General features: G+C 43.9%; 1 protein-coding gene and 1 pseudogene across 1 annotated transcript; one reads left to right on the forward strand and one right to left on the reverse strand.

Annotated features, from left to right (window-relative positions):
• Positions 1–6,871: 6,871 nt before the first annotated feature.
• On the reverse strand, positions 6,872–11,341 carry LOC123405506 (calcium/calmodulin-regulated receptor-like kinase 1). Its single transcript, XM_045099169.1, has 6 exons — positions 11,188–11,341; positions 10,994–11,120; positions 10,348–10,433; positions 10,192–10,263; positions 9,194–9,282; positions 6,872–7,035 (listed from the first exon to the last, which is right to left on the reverse strand). Exons 1-5 carry the CDS (start codon positions 11,263–11,265, stop codon positions 9,211–9,213), a joined length of 435 nt encoding a protein of 144 aa, XP_044955104.1. The 5' UTR covers positions 11,266–11,341; the 3' UTR covers positions 6,872–7,035; positions 9,194–9,210.
• A 177-nt stretch (positions 11,342–11,518) lies between these two features.
• Positions 11,519–13,972, forward strand: LOC123395988 (annotated as a pseudogene).
• The last annotated feature ends 2,871 nt before the right edge of the window (positions 13,973–16,843 follow it).

Raw genomic sequence — 16,843 nt, forward strand, 5'->3', positions numbered from 1 at the left:
GGACGGCTTGCTGTCCAAGAAGAACTCGTTCCGTTGTGGGCCGGTGTGTGCCTGGACTGGATTTCATTGCTCATATCCTTTTGGTGGCTGTTCGTTCGTTCGTTCATGCCTCCTCTTTTCTTGTATGGACCTTCACGGCCCAGAATGGCCCTTTGTACCGGCGGAAAATGCATAGGAGCTCCTGGGTGCTCCACACCCCTACACAAATACCCCCTCCGTCTCTAAAAACAAGACTTAGGCCGCGCTTGGGATGTCGTTTTCTGGCCCATTACATCCGTAAAATAAATATGCACCCGTAAAAGCTACCGATGATTGGATCGGTCATGCGGATGGAACGTCGTTTTAGGGTGGTAATAATTACGCTGGTTTCTTCAAATCCACCGGTATTAGACTGGTATGTGACACACCCCTCCCCACATCTGTATTATAAATACAATCGGTGGGGGTATTCTGTTCGTTACCTGTAAATTACAGGCGTGTAGATTTACACGGGTAGAAAATATCAAACCATCCAATCGAGGCCTTATGGATTACATACAAAGTAAAAAAAATGAATGAATCTACACTTTAAAATATGTGTATGTACATCCGTATATAAGGACAGTTCTTTTCACCTCATAATTCTTGAGAATCATAATTCTGGGAAACTGCACGCAGAATCGTGTGGCCACAGAATTGTCTGTCCGGTTCTTTTATGTAATCCTAGCATGTAATTCTTGTATGATTTGTATGTTGAAATGTCTGAAACGCCCCTAGATTGAAATGGAGAAGGGGCGGCATCAACGCAGGGTGGCGGCCCGGCAGCGCAAGAGCGTGATGGTCGGGCGGGAGGCGTCGAGATGTGGCGGTCCGACGGGAAGGAGAGGAGGAGAAGGGGTGGCGGTGGCGCAGGGTGACGGCCTGTCAACGCAGGAGCAGGGTGCCCGGGTGGGGAGGCGTCGAGATGTGGCGGCCCGGCGGGATGAAGAGGAGGAGAAGGGGCGGTGGCGGCGCAGGAGTGGGTTGGCCGGGTGGGGAGGCGTCGAGATGTAGCAGCCCGACGGCACAGGGTGGTGGCCCGATGACGCAGGAGCAGGGTGGCTGGGCGGGGAGGCGTCGAGATGTGGCAGCCCGGCGGGATGGAGAGGAGGAGAAGGGGCGGTAGCGGCGCAGGAGTGGGTTGGCCAGGTGGGGAGGCGTCGAGATGTAGCAACCCGACGACACAGGGTGACGGCCCGATGACGCAGGAGCAGGGTGCCCGGGTGGGGAGGCGTCGAGATGTGGCGGCCCGGCGGGATGAAGAGGAGGAGAAGGGGCGGTGGCGGCGCAGGAGTGGGTTGGCCGGGTGGGGAGGCGTCGAGATGTAGCAGCCCGACGGCACAGGGTGGTGGCCCGATGACGCAGGAGCAGGGTGGCTGGGCGGGGAGGCGTCGAGATGTGGCAGCCCGGCGGGATGGAGAGGAGGAGAAGGGGCGGTAGCGGCGCAGGAGTGGGTTGGCCAGGTGGGGAGGCGTCGAGATGTAGCAACCCGACGACACAGGGTGGTGGCCCGATGACGCAGGAGCAGGGTGCCCGGGTGGGGAGGCGTCGAGATGTGGCGGCCCGGCGGGATGAAGAGGAGGAGAAGGGGCGGGTGGCGGCGCAGGAGTGGGTTGGCCGGGTGGGGAGGCGTCGAGATGTAGCAGCCCGACGACACAGGGTGACGGCCCGATGACGCAGGAGCAGGGTGCCCGGGTGGGGAGGCGTCGAGATGTGGCGGCCCGGCGGGATGAAGAGGAGGAGAAGGGGCGGTGGCGGCGCAGGAGTGGGTTGGCCGGGTGGGGAGGCGTCGAGATGTAGCAGCCCGACGGCACAGGGTGGTGGCCCGATGACGCAGGAGCAGGGTGGCTGGGCGGGGAGGCGTCGAGATGTGGCAGCCCGGCGGGATGGAGAGGAGGAGAAGGGGCGGTGGCGGCGCAGGAGTGGGTTGGCCAGGTGGGGAGGCGTCGAGATGTAGCAACCCGACGACACAGGGTGGTGGCCCGATGACGCAGGAGCAGGGTGCCCGGGTGGGGAGGCGTCGAGATGTGGCGGCCCGGCGGGATGAAGAGGAGGAGAAGGGGCGGTGGCGGCGCAGGAGTGGGTTGGCCGGGTGGGGAGGCGTCGAGATGTAGCAGCCCGACGGCACAGGGTGGTGCCCCGATGACGCAGGAGCAGGGTGGCTGGGCGGGGAGGCGTCGAGATGTGGCAGCCCGGCGGGATGGAGAGGAGGAGAAGGGGCGATAGCGGCGCAGGAGTGGGTTGGCCAGGTGGGGAGGCGTCGAGATGTAGCAACCCGACGACACAGGGTGGTGGCCCGATGACGCAGGAGCAGGGTGCCCGGGTGGGGAGGCGTCGAGATGTGGCGGCCCGGCGGGATGAAGAGGAGGAGAAGGGGCGGTGGCGGCGCAGGAGTGGGTTGGCCGGGTGGGGAGGCGTCGAGATGTAGCAGCCCGACGGCACAGGGTGGTGGCCCGATGACGCAGGAGCAGGGTGGCTGGGCGGGGAGGCGTCGAGATGTGGCAGCCCGGCGGGATGGAGAGGAGGAGAAGGGGCGGGTAGCGGCGCAGGAGTGGGTTGGCCAGGTGGGGAGGCGTCGAGATGTAGCAACCCGACGACACAGGGTGGTGGCCCGATGACGCAGGAGCAGGGTGCCCGGGTGGGGAGGCGTCGAGATGTGGCGGCCCGGCGGGATGAAGAGGAGGAGAAGGGGCGGTGGCGGCGCAGGAGTGGGTTGGTCGGGTGGGGAGGCGTCGAGATGTAGCAGCCCGACGGCACAGGGTGGTGGCCCGATGACGCAGGAGCAGGGTGGCTGGGCGGGGAGGCGTCGAGATGTGGCAGCCCGGCGGGATGGAGAGGAGGAGAAGGGGCGGTAGCGGGCAGGAGTGGGTTGGCCAGGTGGGGAGGCGTCGAGATGTAGCAACCCGACGACACAGGGTGGTGGCCCGATGACGCAGGAGCAGGGTGGCTGGGCGGGGAGGCGTCGAGATGTGGCAGCCCGGCGGGATGGAGAGGAGGAGAAGGGGCGGCGGGGGCGCAGGGTGGCGGCCCAGCGGCGCGGGACTAGGGTGGCCTGTGTGGGGAGGCGGTGGCGCAGGGTGGCGGGGATTTAACGGCTGGCGGCGGCACTGGGGTGGGGGGGAACGAAAGGGAGGCTCTGTTTTGGACCTGTTGCGGTCTGGGCCGAGTGGTAATTTGAATGTAATATCGTCATCCAATAGGGGTAGAGTTCAAAACGAAAGGTTTTCTTTTGAGGGGCTGGCTAGAATTGTCAGAATTGTCAGGTTCTCATAATTATGAAATGCACTAGTAATTTTGATAATTCTCAGATAATTTCTGGGAAAGAAACGAGTTCTTTTGCGACTGTAATTTTCGGGCAGTAATTCTTCAGAATTGAGTCAAAAGAACTGACCCATAGTCTATGGTGGAATCTCAAAGATGCCTTGTATTCAGGAACGGAAGAGAGAGTATTAATTGAACAAATACCTCGAAAATGCATAGGCCCTGAATTTTGGGGATATCAAACTTGGGTGTCCGATCTACTCTCATGTAAAGTTTCGTGAAATATACCGGAAAATATATCTGCGGTGACGAAGAAAATACAGTTTGACCTACTATCCATCCAAACCTTTTTTTCTATACATAAGAAATTATTGTCTTCTTTGCTAAGAATACGTTTTGTGATATTTTTTCACGGAGCAATATGCGGGAGTAGATAGAACACCCAAGTTTGATATCCCAAAATTCCAGTTCTTTTTGAATTTGTTGGGTTCGTTTTCTGAATTTAATACTCATAGAGAGGGGGTGGAGCACCCGAGTGCTCCAAATCCTCTTCCTTGTATTCGCCTGGGTCACTCTGACCCGAGATAAAAAGGGGCACCCCTTTGTCTCGCTTCGCAGGTTCTATTTCGTTTGCGGGCAAGATTCTAAACTATAAAACTGCAAATATTTTTTGAATTTGTGACCAAATTATGAAATCAAAAACATTTTTCAAATTGTGAATTTTTTTTAAAGATGAATGAATTTCGAGTTGTGAACAAATTTTGAAACCATAAACATTTTTTGAATTGTGAACAAATTCAAAACATGAATACATTTTAAATTAGTGAACAAAATTATAGAATTTTGAATATTTTTGAAAACTGCGAACAAATTTTGGAACAATGAACATTTTTTGAAATGTGAACAAATTTGGAAACATAAACTAAATTCAAATTCTTGAACGAAATTATAAAATTGTGAACATTTTTTGTTAAACCACGAACATTTTTTGAAATGTTAACAAATTTGGAAACATAAACTAATTTCAAATTCTTGAACGAAATTATAAAACTGTGAACATTTTTTGTTAAACCACGAACATTTCTCGAATTTTGAACAAATTTTGAAACATGAACAAATTTTAAATTCGTGAACAAAATTATAAAACCGCTAACATTTTTTGAATTGTGAATAAATGTTGAAACCATAGACAATTTTTGAGTTGTGAACAACTTTTGAAATCGTGAACATTTTTCGAATTGTGCACAAATTTTAAAACCATGAACGTTTATTGAATTGTGCACAAAATTTAAATTAATAAAAAAAGAAATAGAAATGAAAGAAAAACAGAAAATTTAAAAATAGAGAAAAAAGAAAGAAAAAAGGAATTTAAAAAAGGGAACCTTCTACAAGTTTTGCAAAACAAGAAAAACCGGCTGAATCCTCTAGAAGATTCTAAAACCAGGGGTGTTGGAACGTTAAATGGGCTGGCCCACCCCCGAACGATCGCTCAATCCCTTCTGCGAAACGGCGACTGCTTGCCGCAAAGGGCGGTGAATGTCTTTTCCGTTTAGATAGTTGAACCTTCTTTAAAAGAGGGCGCAGATGGGCCGGTCCAACTGTTCTTCCTTTGCTGGTCGTTCTTGTTTATTATTTTTGTTTTTATCCGTTGTTTTTAATGATTTGATTTGACTTTTTTCCTATTTGCAACTTCTCCTTCTTCTTGTGAACCTGTTGCAATATACGGTATTTTTTTTTCTAATATAAGGTCAATATTTATTAAATGCACTATTAATTTCTTTTAGTATATAGTGAATATTTTTACATATACACATCGTACTTTTTATGTATTTGAATGTACATTATTGTTGTATACATCTACTATTTTTACCGGAAACATGATCCGAGAACCTCGCGGTAACAATTGCGGAGCAATACCATGGCAGATTCAGCAACACGCCACGGGGGAGGAGGAGGCTGCGGAGGGAGGAGGAAGATAGTATTTTACCTACGAGGTGGGGAGAGGAAATAATCGGTTCGGCGGAAGCGGCGGGAGGAGGTCGGAAGCACAGAAGGCGATCACCAATGGAGGAAGTGGAATGGAAGGATTGTGGTTTCGGTTTTGTTGGCTTGAACTAGCGTTCGTTCTTATGGCCCCTACTGGAAGGGCTGTTGGATTTGTTGTTCAAGAAGAACTCATTTCTATTCTGTGTTGGTGTGTGTGTTTGGACTGGATTTACTTATCTTTTTATTGCTGCTCATGCCAGCCCCGACCTCTTCTTTTCTTGTGTGAATCTTCACGATCCAAAATAACCCTTGTACTGACCTGGGTCACTCTAACTGGAGTTACAAAAGGGAAAACCCTTTGTCTCGCTTCGCAGATTCTATTTGCCGCCGGCGGCAAATAGTCGAGCATTGCGAGAAGGGCAGGCCCGAAAGGGCTGGCCCAAGTGTCCTTCCTTCGCTGGTATTTTCGTTTTTTCTCCTTTTCACGTATTTCTTATGTTTCTTTTTTTTTTCATATTTGAATTCTTTATTCCTATGAACCATTTGCAATATACAATAATTTTTCCAAATATAAGGTGACTATTTTTGAAATGTACAATTAACTTTTTTAGTATAAGGTGGACATTTTACATATACACACTGAAATATCTGATGGATTTAGATGGACATTCTTGTTGGATACATCGAATATCATTTTCATATGAATTGAAAGATTTTTATACACGGTGATTTTTTTATAATACAAACTATCCCTTTTTAGTATATACGATGACCATTTTGGTGGTATGCATCGCTTTTTTTAATATATGTTGAACATTTTATTTTATGCATCAAACTTTTTTGAATATATGATGAACATTTCTGTTCTATATATCGAACATATATTTTTCGTATTCATTGTCCAGTTTTTTTACTACACAGTGACCTTTTTTAATATGTACTGAACTTTTTTGTTACACTTTCTGAAATTTTTTCTAAAATATTTTCTTCTATATTGGATATGATTTAAAATTTATGGCTCCTCAAAAACAATAGGTTGTTTCGCTTTTACAAAAAACTACGAAATAACTGAGTAGAAAGAAAGGAAAAATAAATTAGTGGGATGAAAATGGATTGGCCCATCGCATTGATGGCGAAGGCACCACTACTTATGGACAATGGGCGGCAAATAGGATGCGAGACGTAGGCATCAAAGAAAGCGCGAGATGGGACAAACTAGGAGCACGGGAGGCCACAGCCTCATTTTCTTTATCATATTTTAAAGCTCTCTTTGTTTTTTATAGAGACTAGTAACAGTGCGCGTGCAACGCACGTGTAATCGAATGAATTTTTTCAGTCATCAGGTTGGCAAACCGGTTAATATAGAATGAAAATAATGGATATTAGAACCATATTGTATGACACATGCATTAGCTCATTCTTGGTTGAAGTAATCATCTTCCTTTGAGCAAATACACAAGCAATATCTCAACATATAACACATTGATATTTGTACATTATTAACATTACACACTTAGAAATAACATAACATATAAAACTTACATCTACACTCTTAGCAGCATGTATGTATGAAACCTCATGCACCACCGAACATAGTATATCCATATAAAAGAATATGCTAAGCCTAGCTAGAAATGTGATCGAGAAATATGAAAAACATGGAACTCATGGCAGGTCAGAGAATAGAGAAGCAGAGATGAACCGATCGTGATAGAAGAGCAGCATGAAGACGGGTTGCTGGATGATGTAGAGCTTGATTTAATACTCTCTCTGCATAGTGCAAAGCAATAGTTTTAATAGTACGAAGTTGTGTGTGCAAATGCTCTATATCACCCTAAATAGAAAATAAGATAACAAAAATGCCGTTCGGAGCTCGGCCACAATGGAGGTCGTTTGAAAAAAAATATCATTTTTTTATTTCAAAAAAAATACAGATATACATGAAGGTATAACACACATGTGTGTAAAGTTTCAGGAGGAAATACGCTGAAATTCGGGCTATGTAAAAAACACAAATTTATAGCTTTTTAACACATGATACTATTCATCCCGAAAGTCCATGAATTTGTTCTGTGTGCATAGATCGTATCTCGAGGTATTTCATCCTGAATTTTTACACACATATACAATTCATCCTTTTTCAGATTTCTTTAAACCACAAAGATTGATTTTTTTTTAAATAAAGGGCTCCATAGAGGACGATCTCCAAAAGGCCTTACTCATAAGATAAGAGGAACATATTAAACGCGTAGGTGTGGGGTTAATTTAGAATAAGAGTGTTACAATTCAACATAAAAGACTGGACAACATACTCACATCAGTATAAAAGAACAACAAGATTTTTCTAAGTCAAGACTTTAACGATGATATGGGCTAAAGGGCTACCCAAATATGTCCCATGTTAAAACATTTTCACAGACTCCAAACTTCAATGCACATCAATAAATGGCTTTTATAAGAACTCGAAGGCGATTCTCACATTTGGAGACACTGGTTAAGAAAAATGAACAATTATGATAGTTAATTCTTGGGTAGCAATTTTTGGAATATTTGAGAAGTAATACATACCACAAGAACAAGGAAGGTGCAAGGCTTTAAACTAACCTTTGCCACGTTTTTTACTGTAACTACTTGTAGCTTTTTGTAAGACATCTAATGCAAGCTCTAAATAGAATTGAACCATTTCATACCCATTCTTCATGTTTTATTTCTTCACACATTTTGAACGCCAACCTATAGATGATGACAATAACTTGCTTAATGATGAGTAAATAGACAATTTTCCGAGTAGATTAATCCACAAAATAATAACTAGCATGGCATTGACTAGACTAATGACATACTGATCTTGAGCTAACCTAGCACATACTACGCATATAGTGGATACATCTATGCAAACAAGTAGTACTGCTAGAATAAATACGAGCAAGAGGATAAACGAGTCATACCCTCCAATCGGCCAGTTGGCCGTAGCAGCAGCAACGGCGGCAGAGGCAGTATCCTCTGCCGTCTTCTTCTCGGCTTCCTCGCGGAGACGATCAGCTTCGCTTGGTGAAGACATGGCGATGACGAGGGCGACGCAGACGTAGACGAAGCAGACGGACGGAGGCGAGCAGTCGCGTGATCGCTCCCCAAAAACCTAATCGCCCCTCTCCCGTACAGGAACCGGAGAGGCGAGGTTTCGGAGGCCTGCTCTCCCGTCGACCGTGTACGCGGTAAACGGGACGGAGTCGCCGGCGGCAGCAGCAGTTCAAGGAACGAACGCGTGAGGCAGATGTGATCTGATTTCGTGACGGCTAGGGTAGGCGATCGCGTGCTTATAAAGGCGGCTGGGTGGAGAGTCCGAGTCGGTAACGATCACGATCCGACGTCTCGGATCGTTTCCTTGTCCGTTACGTATTCTCCGTTCCTGACCGGCAAAAATAAGCGCGTAGGTATGAGCTCGGCTCGGCTCATTCCCGCGGCGCGGCGGGCGGCGGAGGAGGAGTGCGCGAGGGCACCTTCTCTTCTCACTCTCCAATAGCATGTGGAAGAGAGACCCTTATAAAGGGGTCCAAACTCTCCTCCACTAGCGGGGTGGGACAAAACTCCCACCACCTTGCCATGCCACCACCTACATGGGCCCTTGTAGATTTTCTGAAATTCTTTAATGGGCCTAAGGCCCACCTCCAAATTTCAACACTTAATTCAGAAAATGCAAGAGGTTACATCAGGAATGGCACAAAGGGACATTTTTCAATTTGTTTACAACAGATCTACATGGAAGAAAACAGTATACATCTTTAGATAGCTGATGACACACGTTAGACCTGACAACATGGGTACGGTTCTAATGACCATCATTCTTCCTCTCCCCAACAAAAAAAGGTAACAACCATGGTAAATAACAAGTTATGTAATTCACTAATGGATCTTTGGAATGGCATACCTATGAAGTCAAATAAATTACTTGGCGTGGTTGGAGCTCCAACCTCCATGGCCTCCTACACCTTCCGTATCTCTGAGGCAATAGTGACTCTGAAAGATAAAGTATATGTATACAACAAATGATTGGAGAATTAATAACTTCAAAGTTAAAACAATGGCAATTGCAATATGTGTTAACTTAACTTTTTTCTGCAATCTGAAACAATTAAAGGTCATGACCAAGCCACTATTCCATCGAGGTTTGCAATACGCAACAAACTTAGATCCGATTAATGGTAAAAGCATGTGTTCAGTTAGTAACATCACCTACCATGAAACATAGGGTTCTACTTTAAAACAATGGAATTACACTTAGAACTACCTAAAAATGTGAGAGCCGGTTAGTCAATATAATTTTCTAATGCTTCTTCTTCTAGCATGCATCCTTAGTGAATGAATAAACATTTGACTGCATAGCATTTTCATTACCAGAATATGGCGGCTCACCAATCTGATTGATAGGCATCTTATCGATTGAACAATTCCACCTTCTATCCCGGTAAAAAAATTAGCTTGAGAGGGAAATAAAATCCCAATTTCTGAAACTCTAGCAAGGCTCATATCCCTTTATAAGTTTAGGTTGTTTGAGAAAGAGGCTGATCAAGCAAAGAATGTTCTATGAATTTTCTTGGGCATATTCAGTAAGTATGCTACTACATTGGTTATGCTTCTAGACATTAAGAAGTTGGTATTTAACTTTAAATTAACGCCCTATCTGAGATACAGAACAAACGATGACAACACATAACGTAATAAACAAAGTCACCATGCTGCTTCCAGTGTATGGTTGTATGCATGATAAAGTACAAACCAAATGTCGGCAGTATGAGTTAAGAATACAGAGGTGCAAATTGAGAAACAAATAATCGGAATGTAATAGCTAATCGCTGCAGAGGTGGTGAATACAAGTGTTTAACATGTCATGGATACTATGACAAATTGCAGAGATGTACAGCATACCCTAGCATGCATGGACTGATCCAGTAAAATGTTTGATGATTTGATGTCCCGATGAACTACTGGAGGAACAACCTGCACTAAAGTTAAGCCAGATGAAGTAATCTCTTCATATTGTATCATGGATCATGCTTCAAATCATGAGTTACAACAGCTTACCCCATCATGTAGATATTCCAACCCCCTAGCAACATCTAGAGCTATATTTACCCTCAATTCCCACCTCAGTGGTGCACTGTTTTCACCTGAATACACAGAATGTCATTAGAAAAAAAACAGTATCTAAATGTAACATGTGATACTCTGGCTGTAGATGTACACTCTTATAAAAGATAGATTGACAAGACAAATCACTCCATTAAGCATAACTACAAAATTTGAATATTGTCTATTGACTTCATTCACATGGAAATCACTGGCCTTCTTTATCTGATAAAATCAGCTAAAAAGGGTGGTGGTTATTTTACCAAGTGATCAAGAACTATCAAGTTAAAAGGGAGAAAGCATTAAATATTGATGCATTGCGAGACTGTAAATACTACTCCCTCCGATCCATATCAATTGTCGCTGGTTTAGTACAACTTTAGTACAAAGTTGTACTAAACCAGTGATATTTAATTAGGATTGGAGGGAGCGTAAGTTTTTTTACTTCATGAATTTCATATCACCGTGTTCTTCCAAACCTTTTTGTAGCATTTTCAAGTTTAAACAAAGTTATGGTAGCAACAAAGCACGAATGTGCCCAAGTAATTACTGTAAGGAGTGTTATTACAAATATGCATTTCCAGATGGAGATAATAAAAACCATATAAGTGCGATGCAAGGCTCCCATTAGGCATGTATGCATATAACAGAATGTGTTGCCCTTTTTCAGCACAGTAGCCAACCAAGTTCACCAGATTCCTGTGGTGCAATCGCCCAAGAAGTAAGACCTGAAATTAGTTATCCATCAAATTACCAGGCATGCCCATTTCTAGTCATCTATAAACATTAGCTTACCTCATTTTGGAACTCCTTTTCACCTTGCTTTGAATTGTTAGCAAGTACTTTAACAGCCAGTATCTCATCAGATGACATGTCAACTTTGTATACAGGACCAAAGGCTCCTTGGCCCAACAGTTTTGTGAAATTGCTGGTAGCTTTCTGCAGTTCCCTAGACAGAAAGAAAGTTCAAAGATTAAATTAAATTAAAAGAAGACACGGTTTCGTGATCATAATTAAATCAGCATAGTTATATAGAAGATACGGTTCCAGCGTGATACTTAAATTAGCAAAAACTGAGACAACTTACAGAAGTTATGTATAATAATAACTGATTTTCCCTATTATGATGGCTCCTTTACTTGCTAATATTTATGGCCCAGCATTTTATTGCAGCCTCCTTATATTTATAAACTACAATATCTCACTGGGCGGGTCTGTAACATGTTTCCTGTCCTACACTCATGTTTCTTCTCTCTAAAAAAGATCAGGTACTATACACTGATACCTTGATTATTTAACCATGCTGAATCAGGTTGCATCAGTTTGGTAATGGAAGCAGCAGAGGCTACACACCCTTTAGGTAGCTCAATGGTACATACTGTTAAATAAGTAAGGCCTTTAGTAGCTTTCCTTTCCTTCTTTTCTTGAAAGATCGCTTTCCTTTCCTTTTGAACAACGGCATAAGTAGCATTCCTTCCAGGCTGTTAGTTCAACATATACTACTATACAATTTATAGAGGGAAAAAGCTCCAGCCCCACCTCCATTGAATAACAACGAAAACAAATATGTCTGATACAACTTATTTGGGAAAGTAAAGCTTGCGGAGGAACAACAAAGGGGCTGCCTCAGCAGGGAAACATATAGTACTATACACTGATACCTTGATTATTTATGGATGACAGATAACTATGATGAGGCTGTCAGTTCAACATATATACTATAACAATGATACTTATGTACAACAGATAACCGATATCGGTTAATTTATGGTGTTTTTAACATCCAGCAGGAATATTCTTGACAAATCTTATGTGACACGCAACAGTACTGTTCAGATGACGATAGCACAACAAGACCCCTTTTGTTAGTTACTGCTTCTGTGGATAAGATGGTCTTAATGAAGCCACTTGGTCTGGACACTGAAGTAAAGATTGTTGGGGCAGTTACTTACGATTGGCCGCTCTTGGATTGATATACAGATTGAAGTGACTCAGATTGATCAAGGTATATAGTGTTGCTAAAGAAATTATCGATCTTCTTATTTATTCGATTTTGAACGACTGTTATCTATGGTAGATATTTTTACTGCCTTGTCTGAGCCAGGGCCACGTCCACCCGATGCTGCAGTTGGCCAAGCGCCTCGCGCACCACGTCCTGCGCCCCACGCTCGCCGTCTCCCGCTACATCCTCGCCACCTGCAAGCCCGACGCCGTCTCCGACGGCTGCGACGCGGGCGGGTTCGGCCAGTGCAACGACGTCACGACCTACCTGGGGCTCCTGGAGGCCGTCGGGTCGGAGACGCTGCCGGAGCGGAGCTGCTTCGCGCCGAGGCCGCGGAGGGGCGCCCCGTGGTCTACAACGCGTTCCTGCCGTGGGCGCGCGGCGTGGCGTCGCCTTCTTCACCCAGCCGTGCGCCGTCAACGTGGTGTACGGCCACGTGTGGTGCGAGCGGGTCGGCGTGCCGGCGGAGGCCGGCGCCACGGTGACCGGCCTACCCGGGCTGCCGGCGCTCGAGCCTGAGGGCTTGCCGTGGTTCCTCCAGGTCCCTACCCGGGCTACTTCGAGATGGTGATGAGCCAGTTCAAGGGGTTGGAGCTGGCCGACGACGTGCTCGTCAACTCTTTCTACGAGCTCGAGCCCGAGGTGAGCTCTCAACTCCATCCCATCAATCTCTATCTCTAGTCTCTAGCTAGCTAAGCTAATGCAACACAAGTTTCGATCGACAAAAACAAATCTTGCACTGTTCCACTCAAACATTCTTTTCCAATAGAAGTAGTGCACATTCGTCCTATTTTAATACAGTACGAAAATAGAGTTCACATGGATGGATGCTCGAATAATTTTCTGCCGAGGAGGAGAGGAAGAGGAGTACTGACAGTAACGTGCAACTGATTGGGGGTGCAGGAGGCGGCGTACATGGCGTCGGCGTGGCGCGCCAAGACGATCGGGACGACGGTGCCGGCGTCCTACGTCGGCGACGACCGCATGCCGTCGGACACCAAGTACGGCTTCCACCTCTTCGACTTCGAGCTCACGGCCGCGCCGTGCGTGTCCTGGCTGTCGGCCCACCCGGCGCGCTCCGTGGTGTTCGCCTCCTTCGGGAGCCTCTCCAACCTGGACCCCGCGGAGATGCGCGAGGTGGCGCACGGCCTCCTGGACGCCGGCCGCCCGTTCCTCTGGGCCGTGCGCGAGTCGGAGTCGCACAAGCTGCCCGCCGGCTACGGCGACGCCGTCGCGGCGAGCGCCGGGATGCTGGTGCCGTGGTGCCCGTAGCTGGAGGTGCTGGCGCACCCGGCCGTGGGGTGCTTCCTGACGCACTGCGGCTGGAACTCGACGTCGGAGGCGCTGGTGGCCGGCGTGCCCATGCTGGCGCTGCCGCAGTGGACGGACCAGCCGATGAACGCAAAGTACGCGGCGAGCGGGGGATGCGCGGCGCGGCGAGCGGGGGAGGAGGCGCGGCAAGCGCGGCGAGCAGGGCAAACGGGGCGAGCGGGGCGAGGAGGCGCGGCGAGCGGGGCAAGCGGGGGGAGACGCGGCGAGTGGGGCGAGCAGGGGGAGAACGCGAGAGGCCGGGATTAACCGCGAGACGACGTCCGGGGTGTGTGATTAGCGCTAACGAAAACTGATTAGTTTCGTTAACGTAGTATTCATGTCATTGATTGAGTGTTTAGAGGATCAAGATCTGAAGATCAGATCTGCCCTCTCGTACTTTTAATAGTATAGATTAATACATCGTTAATCATAGAACTTGCACGAGACGGTCAGTTTGGTGCACAAACTTGTAAAATAGATGTTTTTTGTCATCAAATTTGCACGAGCGTGCAAATACGGTCACACTTCACGTACACGGGCTTATCAGGGGCCTGTGTGGCATGCCAGCACGGCCAAGGCCCGCTGTCAGCCGTTGTCGCATCATAGGTTTGCAGAAAAGCCATCGATTTTTTTTATTTACGCATTGAGACCATAAAATAAAATGGAAAACAAGGGATGAGGTTGGTGTTTCAAACCCATGACCTGTCTCTAGCATGCTCGGGTGCACAACCATCAGACTGATGATGATTGATGTTTAGCATGTACGAATAGTCTCTGCATAGTATGAACATGTACCGAAAAATTGAAAAAAATCTAACAAAAAAAGAAGAAGACTCACAGCTCAAACATGTTACCTCGTGGAGTCGTGATCACTCTTTACTAAGAGTCCACCACACTACCACACCATATCATGTTCGGAATGAATGCACATTTTTTATGTTGTTGTTTCTTCTTGTTCTATGTTAGAAAACAATTTAAATTTTGATGTTTGTGAGATTTAAAAAATGTTCAAGCATTAAGGTGCGTTGTATTTGAAATGTTATTTACGCATTGTAAAAATATACTCCCTCCATTCCAAAATAAATGACTCAAAAATGATCAACTTTGTACTAACTTTAGTACAAAGTTGATCATTTTTGAGTCACTTATTTTGGGATGGAGGGAGTATTTGTTTAGTTAAAAAATAAGTTGCATTTTGAAAATTTTGACGTACTTAAAAAATATATGACATTTTCAAAATGTTTATACAATTTTCAAAAATGTTTGTATAGTTCATAAAATATTTTATGCCATCCAAAATAAATTTAACATGTAATTGACAAAGCTTAAAAAACTTGTATTTAAGAAAATGCTAATCACATGTTTCAAATCTATTAGGCGTGTATAATTTTTTTATATATGTATAACTGAAACTGATAATGTGTTTGAAAAAATAGACATCAAAATATATACTCCGTATTTAAAGTGAACATTGTATTCGGAAAATGTTGAATGTGTATAAAAATGTTTTTGACGTATACCTTTATCAAATACATGATTATCATTTCCATATAGATTTAAGTTTTCTTCGATGGTACAAAAAATTTCTTAAACTATGCAAACATTTTTGTATACTCTATTTTTATTTTGAAAATGTCACATTTTTGTACACTCCGTGAGGTCACATGTTCGAGCCGCGAGTCTCTATGTTTTCTTGTTAGGTTTTTTCTTTAATTTTTCGGTATATGTCCATACGATATAAAGTCTATTCGTGCATCCTCAATATCAATCATCGTTGGTCCGATGATTGTGCACCCGAGCATACTAACGCCACGTCATGGTTTCGAAACACCACCCTCATCTCTTGTTTCCCTTTTCATTTTAGGATCTTAATACGGAAATAAAAAATTAGAAGACTTTTTTGTGAATCTACCATGCAACGGCGGCTGACAACGGGCCCTATCCATGATGGCATGCTACACATGCCACGGATACACACATATATACGAAATATAATCATATTTGCACGCTCGTGCAAGTTTGATGGTCAAAAACACGTATTTTGCAAGATTGTGCACCAAACTGATCGTCGCGTGCAAGTTCTATGACTACCGGTGTCTTTACCTCTTTTTTATATACCTTCAATATTCTAAATAAAAAATATAAAAACATTACATATAACATTTGAAAAAATGTTATCCAACCGTTTGAAAACTTTTAAATGTGTATATTGAAAATATTTCATATTTATATGAAAAATGTATATAAAAAATACACAATATGTGTGAAAAAAGTTGATCAGGTATTAAAAAAATGTTAATCAAGCATTTGAAAACATGTTAAATAAGTATTTGAGAATTGTTAATCAAGCATCTGAAAAATGTTAAACGTGCATAAAGAAAATGCTGACCACGTATTAAAAATATACTCCCTCCGTCCGAAAATACTTATCGCAAAAATGATTAAAAATAAATTTATCTAAAACTAAAATACATCTAGATACATCCATTCCTATGAGAAGTATTTTCAGACGGAGGGAGTATTAAACAAGTGCTTGAATATATTTTTAATAAAGCATTTAAAAAATGTTTAATGTGTATAATTTTTAACCATGTATTACAAAAATTCAACCAAAAAGTTAAAAAATGTTAAACTTGTACAGAAAAATGTCTGCCATGATTTTTTTAATCTTATTTGATATTTTCGTTCAAGCATTTCTAAAAACAATATAAATCTATAGGAAAATGTTGACCTTGTATTCTTAAATGTTAAATCTACATTTGGATAAATTTAAAAGTATATTAAAAAATATATTCTATATCTACCAAAAATGTACATTGTATAAGGACAAAACTAAATAATTAATTTTGTGAAAAATCTTAATTATGTACTTAAAAATGTTAAATGTCTTTATAAAAAATGTTTCTGATGTGTATTGAAACCAGTAAAAACAAAGAAAGTAGAAACACCAACCGTTTAGAATAAATTTATATAAATTTGATAAAATGTGGACCAACTATTTGCAACTGTTCAATGCGTATAGAGAAAATATTTCTCATGTATTAGAAATATGTATACAGAAAATATACAATATATATGACGAAAGTTGACCATGTATTAAAAAATGTTAATCAAATATTTGGAATCATGTTAAACAAA

Source organism: Hordeum vulgare, chromosome 1H (assembly GCF_904849725.1).
Source record: "Hordeum vulgare subsp. vulgare chromosome 1H, MorexV3_pseudomolecules_assembly, whole genome shotgun sequence".
Taxonomy (NCBI): Eukaryota; Viridiplantae; Streptophyta; class Magnoliopsida; order Poales; family Poaceae; genus Hordeum; species Hordeum vulgare.